This window comes from Ctenopharyngodon idella, chromosome 19 (genome assembly GCF_019924925.1).
Source record: "Ctenopharyngodon idella isolate HZGC_01 chromosome 19, HZGC01, whole genome shotgun sequence".
Classification (NCBI taxonomy): domain Eukaryota; kingdom Metazoa; phylum Chordata; class Actinopteri; order Cypriniformes; family Xenocyprididae; genus Ctenopharyngodon; species Ctenopharyngodon idella.
This window is the reverse complement of record NC_067238.1, coordinates 26,186,294-26,201,639: the sequence shown is the minus strand read 5'-3', so window position 1 is coordinate 26,201,639 and position 15,346 is coordinate 26,186,294. Positions and strand designations below refer to the sequence as shown.

The 15,346-nt window shown below is 37.4% G+C and overlaps 1 protein-coding gene across 2 annotated transcripts in view; it reads left to right on the top strand.

Annotated features, from left to right (window-relative positions):
- csmd2 (CUB and Sushi multiple domains 2) overlaps positions 1 to 15,346 on the top strand; it is a 291,911-nt gene that overhangs the window by 134,967 nt on the left and 141,598 nt on the right. For both annotated transcript variants that reach the window (XM_051873150.1, XM_051873151.1), the window contains exons 6-7: positions 8,785 to 8,897; positions 12,838 to 12,915. In XM_051873150.1, the coding sequence (XP_051729110.1) occupies positions 8,785 to 8,897; positions 12,838 to 12,915 (191 nt within the window). The remainder of the gene's footprint in view (positions 1 to 8,784; positions 8,898 to 12,837; positions 12,916 to 15,346) is intronic.

Sequence of the window (15,346 nt, the reverse complement as noted above, 5' to 3'; positions counted from 1 at the left end):
ATTACAACTGTGGAGGAAAAGGCTTATTTTAATAGTGAGCTCAGTGAGGGTCTGCGACTCAATATTTCAGCCTCTTTCATGTTGAGTTCATTTCCTGCTGATGTCAGATTTATTTGTGTTAATTTTAGAAATACTGTTCAGTGGGTGTTTTTTGCTGCACATGGTCTCATTTCATTTTCTTGAATGAGAGAGGAAAATATGATTACATTTTGTTAAGTAGTGCAACCGTTGCGTTTGCTTTAATCACTCGGTCACGGCTTTCTTTAACTTTGATATGTTGTTTACTTTGCCCAGGCTTTGTTGTTAACAAAAGCCGTGACTGAGTAATGCCACTTAATCTCATAGCAGAAGTGCATTTCCGGTTATCTTTTCAATATCTCTTAAAAGCAGAGGGCTAGAGTATGTTTGTTAAATGCTTGCTGTTGTAGAGCTTATTAATATATTGGAGAGACTAGAGGACATAGTCATTTGAAGTCATTGTTACAGACTCTATCCTGTTTCAGTCTTAAAGGGACAGTTCACCAAAAAGTGTAAATTCTTTTTTCAAACCCATATGTGGAATGCAAATACATTTTTTTTTTTTTTTTTAATATAATGATCTCTATTTTTCCATGAAATTACAATAAACATGAACTGAATCTTTCAAGCTTCAAGATGCAAAGGCATCATAAAAGTCCTTACAACTTTTGCAGTATGTTCCGATTCTTCTGCAGCCAAATTGTTTAAGGTTATTTTCCACATTCATTTAACACGATCAAGCATTCTTTTGAGTCAGATCTTTTGAAGGAATCTTCATTTTGAAGGAAATACAAGCAATTGAAATTGGATAGAAAAGACATTTTCACAAAACAGAAAATCCACATTATCCATTAATGTGGCAGTTGGTAGATGTTGGAACTAACAGAGAGAGCTAACATTTCTGTTAATCAGTCAAGCAGACACTGTTATGAGCCAAAAGTCTCAACATGGCCAAATATTAGCTGATTTAATCAGCTTAACTAATGCATAATTCCATCACTACTTATGATGTCACATGTCTGTATGTTTATACCTTTATGCACCATGTTTTAGGAAGAGAACAGGGACAGGCAATAACCATAGGATGGAGAAATGATTGAGAAAGAAAAAAAAAAAGAACAAAGATTGAGGCCAGGCCTGCTCCATCCAGAGGGCAATTTCTTTCAATCAGGGTCGATATTGTATTTTCTGTAAAAAGAAAGAAAGTGAGGTGAAAAAAAGAAAATCCTCCTCAAGATTTAACAAGACTGTGCCGTGGAGCCAAAGGGCATCTCATGAATAATGGATGATGGCGCAATGGAAATCAGTTCCTCTCCAAACCTCTCAGACTCCTCCCCCTGCTGCTTTGGGGCCCTGGCCATGTTTCCTCATCCAACCACATGTGCTTTTTTTTTTCATTTATACTTCATTTGAACATATGTTACCATGACAGTGTTTGCACAGCTACGCACATGGACATCATCTTACACCATTCAACATACCATTGCTTGCCCTGGAGCTTTTTTCCTTCATGTACTTTTTCTTTTAATTTTTATTCATATGACAGTGGTGAGTGACGAGAATAGTGGGAAAGAAAGGGTAATTGTGAATGTGAAAGGATGCTGGTGGCATGACCAGCTTGAGAAGATGGCATACACGAACCGCCCAGTCTGTAATGCTTTTTGTTTACAAAATTAGCTTTCATTTTTCATTTTTAATGAATTATTATTATTATTTTATTATTATTTTTTTAAACCTGGCTATTTATTCATTTGTTCATTTTGTTAATTCGTCCATTTGTTCGGTTTATTTGTTCATTCATTTATTTACCTATTTACTTAATTTAATAATAATAATGATGACAATATTTATTTATTTACTTTCTTACAGACAGACATCCGGTCTGTCATGCATTTTATATACACAACTTAAAATAATTTTTGTATACACAACAGTCTGTTTTTTTTGTTAATTTATCTGTTTATCTGTTTGTTTCTTTGTTTTCACTTATTTATTAATATTAATAATAATAATAATAATAATAATAATAATTACATTATTCATTTTTATTAAAACAATATTTATTTTTGTGCAGATTTGTAGAGACTGACACTGCTGTGCCATTATTTGAGGACAGTTCAGTATTTTATTTAATTTTTTTTTTTATTCTATTTTATTCTATTCTATGATTGTGATTTGAGATACAGCTGGCCCTAAATAGCGTGTTAACTAAAAAATTAAATGTGGCCCGTCACTTTTGATGTCATTTGATCAACCTCTTTCTGTTTCTGTAGGCAATTTTGGCATGATTAAGCTGCAAAGCGGCCCATATCAAAATCTCTCAAGAGATAACTTAAAAATATATAGTTTTTTCTTCAGCTTTCATTTCCCCTCTCTCTTCTTTTGACCTTTAATCCTTCCTTAAGGGCTGTAAATGTGATTGGTGATTGGTAAACTCAACAGGAGAGACATTGGAGACTCTAAGTGAATCTAATAGCAGTCCACAGCCAGCAGGATTAAACCACATGAAGGTCAAAGCTTTTGCCCATGCCGCGTTCACTTCTTTCCCAACCCCTAATTCCCAGCTCTGGACTCAGTGGTTGGGAGTCTGATTTGTTTTGTCACTTCAGAGGGAGAGCGCACTCTTTCCACACCCACCTCTCTCTCTTTCGCTCTCTTATGATTCACAGTCATTAAAATACTGGAACTTTGGAGCTTTAAAGTCACCCTGACCCATGCTCAGCCACCGGGCCTGAGCGGAATATAAAGCAGCAGAATGATTGATCTGCTTAAGTATCTGCAATTAAGCCGCCACTGTGTGTGAGACAGGCGCTGTGCAACACCACAGATCCCAAAATCAACCTCTACCACTGAAGTCTGCAATCAAACATGAATGGTGAGCGGAGCGATCAAACATAAAAGAAGTTAATCACGTCTCACACCACATTTTTAACCCCTCTGTTTGACCAGCGAGAAGGGAATCGTTGCTATTAGGCAATCTGGCTTGTCAAAATCCAATGTTCCAAACCTCTGACTTTTTTAAGTCAGGCTACCTCCTATTGTTTTTTTGTTTGTTTGTTTTAAGTAAAAGTGACATGATGTGTAACCAAGTATGGTGTCCCATGCCCAGAATTTGTGCTCTGCATTTCACCCATCCAAATGCACACACATAGCAGTGAGTATTGAACACACCCCCAGAGCAGTGGGCAGCCATTTTTGCCCGGGGAGTGATTGGAGGGTAGGTGTCTTGATCAATGGCACCTCAATTGTGGGTAATTAGAGTGGGAGCGAGCGCTGTTCATTCACTCCCCCCACCTACATTTCCTGCCGGTACTGAGACTCGAACACACAACCTTCTGGTTACAAGTCCGACTCTCTAACCATCAGGCCACAACTGACTTGGACCAATCAACCTGGTGATATTTATTTGGATAGTAATAGACTGAGTGCTGAATCTATGTCAGTGAGAGGCCTGTGCCCTTGACTTCCCCGCTCCGATGTTCTAGAAATTTTTGATTAATGTGGGAAGTTCATTGGATGGGGATCAAGATCTCATTTATAGCTGCACTCTTGTGGCACGTCCGATCAAAATCTAATACTACGATGAGGGTGAAAGGGGGTATTGAGCTTGCAGTGATACCCTTAAAGAATCTTAAATCAATCCGTGTTTGACTTTCAGACCTCTTTGCCAGGTGCAAATTGTTTCTCTTAAAAAGAAAGGAAATAAAAGTGTGAGACAGGGTGATGCAGGGGTCACCAGGCTCTTTTCAGCTTGCCCTAATAGCATATTTATGAGTGCTCTAATCTATAATGACATTTTCGATACCACCCTGTTCTGTTACTTACACGATCCTGGTCCATTCCCTCGGATAATCACTATACGTTAATGGGGAAGACTTGAGCCTGAATTGCTTTTTAACTGAAATGGACATCTCAATTGCTGCATTGTGGGATAGACATGAGAAAGAGAATGAGAGTGATTCTTTAAAAAGATTATGGGTGTGGGGAAACAATGGGGGAAGTGCTTTATATGCTTGACTGGCTCCATCATCTTTTTTTCTACTTACATATCCATGTCCTGTTTATGTAGCTTCACTTGCGATCGTTAAGTCTGTCTGGTAAACGCTATTATACACAGTCTCATTGTGCAGGTCTGGCTTTAAATTTGTGTACATGAGTGCACTTTCAAAGTACTGCTTTAGTATTTCCTGTCTGGTGACTGTAGGCCATCCATCAAATTGATCTGGGAGTTTTTCAGCTCCAATCAGGCACCTGTGAGATCATTAAATCTGTGAGAATATGAATTGGGAATGGGATAAAGGTCACTATGTGCCTCATTTTCAAGAAATGTCCACTGCCAATCAAAATCTTTAATGATTTATTGATGGTGAATGCTTACATGTTATTAAAGTGGTCTTATGGCATTGTAAAAAAAAAAAAAAAAAAAAAGAAAGTAATTTAATGAGTATGAAGCACTTCATACTGTCCACATACTGTCCACATATCACAAAAAGATAAAAAATCACTTTGCTCTACCGACCCATGGTGCGTAGATCCGTAAAAGCTTGAGGTTTTTTTTTTTTTTTTTTTTTTTTTAATCAAAAGAGCAGAATGATCCACACTCCTTTCCTTATTTTTTTAATTTTTAACTTTACATTATGTAACACAGCACAGGCATACAGTCTTTGGCTTGAATGATTTAATATTACTCCTTCACAAAGTTCTTTTAAAATGGAGTCCAATTCAATAATCCGAAGAAGAAAAAATATTTTAAATAAACAAAAATTATATATATATATATATATATATATATATATTAATGTTGTTTATTTTAATAGAGAGACTTTTCTGCAATTTTATACCAGTACTCGTATTTTTTAAGTTGAACCAATAATTGTAGCATGATTCATCGGATTGATGTATTTTTTTAATTCAAATGGTCCTGAACTGCAAATAAATATTTATGTAATTGTCACATTTGCCCAATTCTTATTCCCATTTCTCTTGTTGATTTTATCACACTTGGCAATGTCAAGATAAGTTTGTTCATTTACATACAAGGATTAGTTAGTTGATTGTCATGATTTTTAGATGTCAGCATTTGGCACATTTCTGCAATATATTTCATAATAAGAATTGTTTTTCACAGCATACTTGCAATCTTTTTCTCGACATCTGCAGCGGAGCTTTACTTTGTGAGAATTGTGTTTCTTTTAGTATAATCGGGCAAGATTTAACCATTTTGACATGTTTTTTTTTCTCAGCTTTGGTTTAATTGGACATAATTATGAAAAAGATCCTTTTCCTGTGGTAGAGAACACCCTCGGCATTAGATCAGTCGACACACTCATTTTAAAAGATGATTATGAAGAGTATATTCAATATTTGAACAAAGCTTTTACAGCTGTCTTACAAATCATAGTTTCATACAGTGAAAGCCACTGTTCAAACAACACTAAACTATTTTTATTGTGGGAAATATCTTAAGATCTTGCACTCAGAAAGTGAAGAGAGTGAATGAGAAAAGTAATGAATTCTAGATAAATAATAGAAAGATGTGAATCCATCCCAATGTGTGAAAACAGAAGCTCGATGTGACCCATGTCTATCCACCTGTTCCAGTGCGAGAACAAAAGCTGGCAATAGCGCAATAAAAGATGCAATCTGCACCGAGACTCACTTAATCTGTCCGTTGGTTGCCATCGTAAATCAAGTCTAATGTCATGTGACAAGTAGTCAGAACTCAACGCCACTTCCATTATTCTGGCAGGCCTCAAAGGAAAAAGGGGCTAGAGAATGGGGGGGAAATAATAATAAATAAATAAATAATGTGCTTGAGAGGATGAAAACTAATTTCAGTAAAGGCGGACCTGTGGGTGATTGATTCTGTGGAAGGCATTAATCTTGTTCTCACCATCTCCATGCCCATCGGTTATTGTGAAGATGGTTTTAACATTACATGGGGTGTCACGGTTTATCCGTGAACTGTTTTAGGGACACAAAGTTTAGTCAGGAATTGGGTTACACCTGTCAGCGGCATATGTTATGGTTTAGATGTATGGTGGTATTATTATGTGGGCTTGAGAAAGCCAACATATTGTTATACAAACGGCTGTGTATCATTGGATTTGTGCATTATGTCTTAAAGCGACTGCATTTACCAGCTGCTGTCTGTCTTTAATGTTAATCCAACAAAAAACACAGATAAAATCACTCAGTGCTCTTGACTGAATTACTTTTGTAGCTTTGACAAGGATCCATCTAGAGTAGTTAATATTTGAAGTGGATCAATTATTGTTGTTGTTGTTGTTTGCAGATTTTGTATCATTTTAGGTCTTTAAAGGTTTAAGGTGTATAGTGTTACGTGTTCAAGATGGAGATTCTTATCAAGTAGATGACCATAGCTGTAAATCCACCCATCAAAGTAATGGTACTATGTTCTGCTCTTGGATGTTCCAGCATAGTGGAGCCGAACATGCCTAGAAGAGCGAGTTCGCCAATCCCCTAGATGCCTAACAGAGATGTTCTGTCAGTCTTGTTCCTGCGTCCCATGAGAGCACTGGGCCTGTTTCAGTTAATGAGCCCCAACTGCGCTAATGTGTGTTAAAATAGGACTATGTGATTCCCTGCTGTTTTAGCATCACAGCATTATGACAGGCACCGGTGCATCAGTAGCGCTGTGGTACACTTCATTCTCCATGATTACACCCTTGGGCTTCAAGCTTTGACACTACAACAGGTCCACACGCCTGACATTCAAGGGAATATACTCTCTCTACAACACTGTGAGAGAACTCATTCACTCCGATTAGACTCACTGTGTTTGCTTGACCACTATTATTGTTGTGCGGGAGAATGAAAAACAGGCAAAGTACGTACTTGGACTGTCAGAAGGATGGCATTTTCTAGTGAAATGTACTTGAAAAGAAACACAGTGTGGCTCAATTTGGCTCAGCGGTAATGAAAAAGCTCTTGCGGCTTTCAGACTCTTTGCTATTATGGGTAAATAAAGTGGTTTAAGGTGGTGTCTTGACGTATTTGTATGGTATTACTAGAATTATACAATGTGAATCAGTCAGTATGTACACACTGCAAAGTTAAAACCGTATTTAAATATTGGCTGATCCCCGCCGGCGGGCCCGACGTCACTTTGTTTACCTATGTTAACATTCACTATGTAGACAATTGTCCATAAATGTTACAAATGCTGACAAATTATATGTCTTTTGAACTGTTTTTAAACAGCGAGAGCTCTCTGAACTGCAATGTATGGGTTACTCCGAGCAGTGGCGACTCCAGGAAGTCCAATTAGCTTCACTAACAAGACTGGTCATTAAAAAGAAGTGAAGTGACAAGTGACTGTAATGTGCCACATATGTAACCATCACAAAATGACTTTTCTAGCATATGTTCCTGACATGGAGCCATGACGTCTTTTAGCTAATGTAGGCAATTCACTGAAAACTGTTTTACGTCTAATCACGATCTGGATGTTCCTCTTTGGGTCTCATTTTCCTTGCCAAATAATACCAGATAATTGTTTTGTGTCTTTGATGGTTTGCAAGTAAAATATATTAAAAGCTAAGAAAATCACTGGTCAGAGGCTCCTCCACAGAATGAGAACTAACCAAGCCGTTACGACATAAGCAACAGACGCACATATTCCGTGTAGTCATTTAAATGTTAATGATTTCATTTGCAAAAAGAGTTATAGTGTTAGTGACTCAGACCCATTTTTATCCCCTTTTCGTCACTGCTGGTGGCCGTGGTCGGTCTGAGCTGGAGAAGAAGTTAAAAATACTTCATTGCATCAGATGTGCAATAAATAGGGAACGTAGACTAAGCTCTTGTAAACTATTCATACCTCCTCACTCATCCTCACTCACTTTCTTTTTCCCTTCTTCGCTAGGTCTGTCTTTCTTTGTGCTTGTAGGGCTTGTTGAGCCAAATCTGACATTTGGTAAATACTAAAAGGATGAGCTTACGTTTCTTTGTCAGACAACTTTCTGTTTCCTTCTCAGCTTATGCGATTAACGCTCACTAAAATAAAGAAGCTGTCCTACTGTGCCTGTGTTATCTAAGTAATTAACACTAATTCTGACAATCCCAAGACCTGAGCACTTATACATCTAAGCTTAGGGAAGGTGGGTTGCTATTGGGCTAATTGTACAAAAAAAAAAAAAAAAAAAAAAAAATATATATATATATATATATATATATATATATATAATTTTCATTCTTTATATTGTTATTTTTATTTTATGAAGATCTTTTTCACTTGTAGAAGATTGCGCAGGCTGAAAGCTTTGAAAGGGTGTCTAGTATTAAATTGTTTGACTCCATGTGGTTGTGAAAAATGCTTGTACTTGAAATGTTTTTCTTTTCCCTTCTCTAGCTTAAAGCAATAGTTTACTCAGAAATGAAATTCTGTCATCATTTACTCACTCTTATTGTTTCAAATCCTTATGACTCCTTCTGAAAAACACAAAAGGAGAAGTTCTGAACACCGTGATGGTCACTAGATATGATTATAATTAATTGGGCCTCAAGCTTTCAAGCTTCGGAAAAGGACCTACAGGTTGTTCTGTTCATCATACTTGGAATATAGTGCATGAGTCACACGGACCACTTTTATGGTGCTTCTGCATCTTTTTTGAAGCTTGAAAGCCTTACTTGTTTGTAATTGCATGGGAAAGAGAAACCTCTAGTTTTTTCAGTGTTCCACATAGAAAGTAAGAAGTAAGTGTACTACACTCAATAAATCCTGTCTTCTCTTCAATATTACAGGTTTACTGGTCCAAACCTGCCATCGCCCATCATCAGCAGCAAGAATTGGCTGAGACTCCACTTCACATCCGATGGAAACCACAAACTGAGAGGCTTCAGTGCTCAGTATCAAGGTAAGAGATGGGCAGTCGTGGGACTGGTGCCTTTACTTGTGTAAGTCTATGTAACAAGACCAAGAAACAGCTCAGGGGTCCTAGCTGTCAAAAACATCTGGGGAAAAAAAAAAAAAAAAACTGAAAGGGGAGAGACAGAGAAAGCGAAATGTTAGAAATATGAAGGGCTGTTTTCAGTATTCTGCTCTTCACGAGTTTGTTTCCTCATTTTAATTTCAGATTAAGTTAGTTTTAAATAAATGTTGTCTAAATAAAAGGTAGAAGTAGATATTATTTTATATATTTCAAGCTTTACATATAGTTTATTTATAAAATATTGTGTAATTATAAAACATAATACCTTTTTTTTTTTATACCAATAGATCTTTCAGCTCTTTTCCCTCATGTTCTGTTAAAGGCCCACTGAAGTGCCTTGGAACACGCAGCATTATTTAATGTGTTGACGTAATTTCAGGGTGGGACATATCGAACAGCTCCTCCCCTTTTAAAAAAATAGCCAATAGCGTTTAGTTTATATCACAGCTCGAGCCATCAAACAACAAAAAACAACTTTTGTAACTGTAATGTATATTTTATTTATAAAGTGCAGTGTTATTTTACATTTGATTACAGTTTCTGTACCTGAATACCTGAACATCTTAAAACACTGTCTATTTCAATCATATCTTTGTACAGTTGTATTTATTTGTTGTGAATGCCAATTTTTTGTCCTTTTTTTTATTGCTGAGTGTTTTACTTGTCTTTAATAATGCGTGAAATTTGCATTAGTTAGGCTAGTTGTTTTTGCTATGGTATTTTTAAAGGTATGCTGAGGAAATCTCTCTCTCTCTCTCTCTCTCTCTCTTTGAAGGGCCTTTTTATTTTAAAAATGTGCTTTGTTCCTTTTTCTGTTTGCTTAGAGGCATTTGTAAACTGCAGTAGTAAAGTTCAGCAGTAATAAAATAACTCAAAATTTTCAACATCTTTTCACATCATGTCTTTTTGCACCAAATAATAGAGAGTAGTATCGATAACAGTATCGATAAATACCGTTATTGATAAGCAGTATCAGTATTGGTATCAATAAAATGTAAACGATACCCATTCCTACTCGCGGATATGATCTGCTCTGTGTTATCATGTCTTTGGACCAGAGCAGACTGTGTGCGCTGCGGTTCGTGTGACACTAACATGAAACCAGACTTCATTTGCCTCAATGGAAACCATATTTACACTGTTTTAATCCATCCCTACCCCCTGTATAGTGCACTATGTGCCATTCATCATGTAGAAAATAGCAAATGTGTGAACAAGTGACAGATTTTACCCACAGCTTCAGCGTCTATTTATAATGTAGGGGGCGGGACACTTTAGATTCTAGAGAGCATTTGATTGGACAGAAGATCTGATGAGAAGCTGAAGTGCACAGTGATGTCATGAAAATCTGTGATCCATTTTAGAGGAAGTGAGAGACTGTAAGTTTGGAATGCTTATATCTCAAAAATATGAATTTTGTGATTGTTTTGGAGCAAAAAAAAAATTAATTTTAGATTTAAATCCATTTTAAAGAATCCCCCCAACGACCAGTGCAGAAAACCTAAAAAATGAGATTCACTGTAGATTCACTGCAACTGTTTGCTATCTGTAGTCGTCATGCACCCTGCAGAGATTTCCCCTGCCTGCAGTTAGAATTAAAGTCAAATAATTTGAATCATCTTGGTCAAGTGTTATTAAGTCAGTTAAAGGTCATGAATACCCCCAACACCTGACACGTAGACACACACACACACACACGCACACACATACACACACCAGCTGTGCTACTGGCGGCACTCTCATCACACTCTCAAGTTCAAAGGTCACCACTCAAAGGAGATGAGCAGAGGAACGGGATTAGTCAGCTCAGCTACAGGAAACAAAGACGGAATCTGCAGGAATTTCACCTCCTCCATAAGCAGATCAGAGCGATGGGATGGGATTACAGGACTGGAGTTTGATAAATAAATACTTTTAGAGTATCAGGAAGAGAGAGAGGAGAGCTAAGCTCTTAATTAGATTTTCCACTGACCTCTTCCCTTTTATTTTACCTCCCTTCCTCTCTCCAACCTTTAGTGAAATGCTCCACAATGAGTAACATCCAACAGGAAGACACTCTTTACATAACAAGCTACTTAGCTTCATCGCAATCTTTTTCCAACTCCGTCAAAGATTAGGTATGGAGAGAGAGGGTAAAGTGATTTGAGAGAGAGAGAGATCTTAGGTGTCCATCTATTTAATTTCTCAGAATTTCTGTCATTTACGCTCTGTTTTATGAACTTTTTGCAGGTTTCATCACTTTGACTTAAAAATTTAAGACAGTTTTCAGTGTTTGTGAGTTGATTTGTTTTACGTCGTACAACGCAATGTGTATATTCTGCGGATCTGGGGCCGGTTGCGTCAGCTGTATGTAAATTAAAACTTAGTGAAAGTGACACGTAAAGGCCAAGTATGGTAACCCATACTCGGAATTTGTCCGAGCGCATTTAACCCATCCAAGTTAGTGCACATTAGGAGCAGAGTAGTGAGTAGTGAACACACACACACACTGCAAACCGTTATACACACCCGGAGCAGTGGGCAGCCCAGGGAGCGATTGGGGGTTAGGTGTCTTGCTCAAGGGCACCTCAGCCATTTCCTGCCGGTGCTGGTATCGAACCAGCAACCTTTGGGTTACCAGTCGGACTCACTAACCATTAGGCTACGACTGCCCCGAAACTTAGGGCCACTAAGGCTGCATTTACATTACACGGTTCACGTGACACGACTCTGATTTTTTTTTCTCCCATGTGGCAAAGATCGGATATGACCCACAAATGTGTAAGCATGCAGGAAAATAGCACATGGATTCTGATATTCTCAGATCGGTTTCAGGCCTCAATCATAAGTAGAAATAAATCTGATATTAATCGAATACTTGCATTTGCATCTGCCATGTAAGCAGACAGATTGGATATTCCCGTCAATGCAAATTGTACGTCATTGAAAAAGTGGCATGACGCCAACTCGTGGACACCAACCACAGAGATTACAGCAGCGATCATTGCTACATTCACCCAGGCTGCAACAAAGGCTCTCCTCTTTTTTCTCCACCTTAAGAGACCAATGTTTTTCTTAACTTTTAAAGATGGTGCAGAAAGCAAAAGCTTGTATAATCTTTTTGTCTGCATTCATTGCAGATCGCACCGCTTTTACTTCGGCCTAAGCTTTTCCGGGTCAATATGTCTACCTTGGGCTGTATAGCCACGTGTATAGTGTATCGGATATGGGTCACTTTGGAACTTTGGTCACTATGGGCAACTCTACCCTGAACATTGAGAGCTCTCATTCAAAAAAAAAAAAAAAAAAAAAAAAAAACAAACAAACAAACAAATCAAACATAGAAACATGATAGTAAGGAAACTAGAAACCACAAAGAAAGAAAACTATTAAAAGAAAGAAAGAAAGAAAGAAAGAAACAGAAATGACACACTTCACATTTAAGGTAGTTGCAAATATAATTTAATCAATATGCGCTATTTTAAATGATTTGTTAGTATTCGGTTTTGCTAAAACAGCTGGTTGCTAATGGTAAACATCTCCATTACAAATGCTTACCCAAATGCTGATTTTCTTTTGAGACCATTTAAGTGCTGAAGCTCTGAGACAATGTAAAAGAAAAACAACGACTGCATGTGTGTGTGCGTATGAATACGCGCTTGCATTATTTTGTTGCTTTTTCAACAAACATGCTGAGCATTGTTCAAACACAATAGGCTTTTTTGCACAAGAATGACAGCTTCTTTGAAAGACTGTAATTGTAATTACAATGCGGTTCATGATTTGTAATGCCTAGCAAGCATCTGGTCTATAATTATATTTTTTTTTCCTCTTTCCTTATCCTTCCTGCTCTCAAATAAAATGTTATATTGCTTTTGACTTTCAGTGAAGAAGATGACAGAGCTGAAGTCCAGAGGGGTGAAGATGCTGCCAAGTAAAGACAACCACAGCAAGATATCAGTTTGTAAGTCAACCTCTTCATGACATTTTCCTAAATCCACATTGCGTTTACATTCATGCATTTGGCAGATGCTTTTATCCAAAGCGACTTGCATTTGAACCTATGACCTTGGCATTGCCAAGCAACGCAGTGCAAAATCTCAATTTGTGAATAATTATATTTAACGGTAACAGTATGTACAACATTAATTTAGCTAAAAAATTAATCTTAAAGTATATACATATAATAAAAAAGAATAAACAACATACAGTAAGTAGGACATATTCCTGAATCAACATTTTTATGATTTTCTTTCTTCTTTTTTTTTAATATATATATATATATATATATATATATATAATATTAAAAAAAAGAAAAGAAAAAAAATGTCGATTTAGGAATGTGTCCTATTTGCTGGATGTTGTTTATATCAAGCGTGAGTGAACTGAAACGAAACATTCACAACTCTGAAATCTGAAACCTTACAATATATTACCATTTAAGGCCAAAACTTTCTTACTTTTTCCAGATGAATTTTCGGGGGTTTTAAGCATTGTCAGTGTGCAAATTCCGTTGTCCACGAGTTGATGAAAGTAGTACCACACTTGCAGCGTGTCCTCACGCTCGGCACGAGCACACAACCTTGAACATTAACGTTATCTTTATTCTACGCTATGTCAATTGGAGACAAATGGAGCTATTTTTCTCCCTAAGGGCCAGAGGGGAGGGAAAATAAGTTACCGCTTCCATTGTAGGCAAACAGAGAAAGAAAAAGCTTATCGAGGGCTGGGGTAATTGCTCTGTGTGCTGAGAGTCTTCTTCAGCCTGCTTTCTTCTGTTATGGCGTCTTTATTTACATTTCTATTACCTCTGCATCATTGTGAGAAAATGTCAGCCTGCCCGTGTGAGCATGTGCCCATTGAGGGTGTCATCTGGGATCTCAATACCGTCACCGTGGCCGGCAGTGTCTCAACGGCAGCGCTGACAAGCTTGGCCTTTTGTCCCACATCAATATGCATGAGGGCCGGCACCCAGGCGCGCCTCGGCCAATCAACATGTGTCACTTCAGGTTTTCCCTCCACTATCCTCTCCTGCCTCCTAGCCACCTATTGCAGAAACCAAGGCTACAGCCAACCTCTTTGACCCCGGGTGTCATTTCCACTTCCTGCAGGGCTGGATGACTTCAGCTTGTGTGATGCCAAGGAAAATTTTGTACTCGCATAATGATGTCTGAAAATATCTTGGCATTCTTGGGAGGACTGATTGATTCTTTTGTTCATTCAATAAACCTCCTGGGCAGGCTGTGTAGACAGCCGAATACATTTACAGATGGCCTTGCTTTCTTTACAAGGTAAATTCACGCTGATGTTCAGACCAACTGCACAATTGCGAGTGTGATACTGATTTTAAGCAACAGTTCAGTACACCATATATTAATGTTGAGAACCTTACATTTTAGACAACATTTGGCCAGTTCTTTCTATTCTTTTTTTTCTCTCTACCAACAAAAATAGTAGGGTAAGATGGGAGAAAGTGACCCTTAAGAACAGTGTGCATTTATTGAGTTCAGCAAGTACAGGATGATGATGCATCTTTCAGTGTATTATTAAGGGACATAGATGGAAGCATTTGCTAATTTATTTCTTATCACACAAAAGTGAAAATCATGAAAGAGGGGCATCTTGCCCCACTACTGGGGTTGGATGACCTCCTACCTGAGTCAAGAAGCCTTTTGGAGTAAACTTATCCTTGTTGTCAACTTGTCGGTAACGACCTATTGTGCTTAGTGTGTAATGTTGCTGTTTGAATATGAAAAAGTTCTGCAAAGTTGCAAAGTACAAAGTCCACTTGAAAAGGGAGTTATTCTCTGTATCAATAAGCACTCTTATTGATACTGAATTCCCTAAAATGACTCCATTGAAGTCTTGAGTTTACTTTCGGGAATGCACATGTCACAATATTCCTAATTTAAATAATTCCCAGCCAAGGCATGCTCAAAGTAAAGGGGCTGAGGCCTGCTTGAGTTGTGTTAGTAGTGTATTGAAGCTTGCACTTATGTTATGGGTGGTGACGTTTTCGAAACAAGCAAGAAGCAGTTGACCAATCACAACACACCAGCTGACCCAATAAGAGTACATTGTGCTTTTCGGAGGAAGGTGTTTCATAAAGACAGGAATTAAACAGAGTAGTACTGACAGACCGTAAAGAAAGGTGCTGCAACAATGTGAAATATCTGAAAAAATTAAGTGTTTTTTGAGCATTCAAGCATGAAAACCTATTCTAGTAGACCCCAAAAACAAAATCAAGACTTTGTAAAAGGACATAATAGGTCCTGTTTTAGAATCATTTGTAAAAATAAAAAATAAATAATAATAATAATCTAATGTTTAATAGTTGTATTACTTTTTTAATTGTTTAAAATAATGCCATGACTGTAAAATACTAAATAAAATAT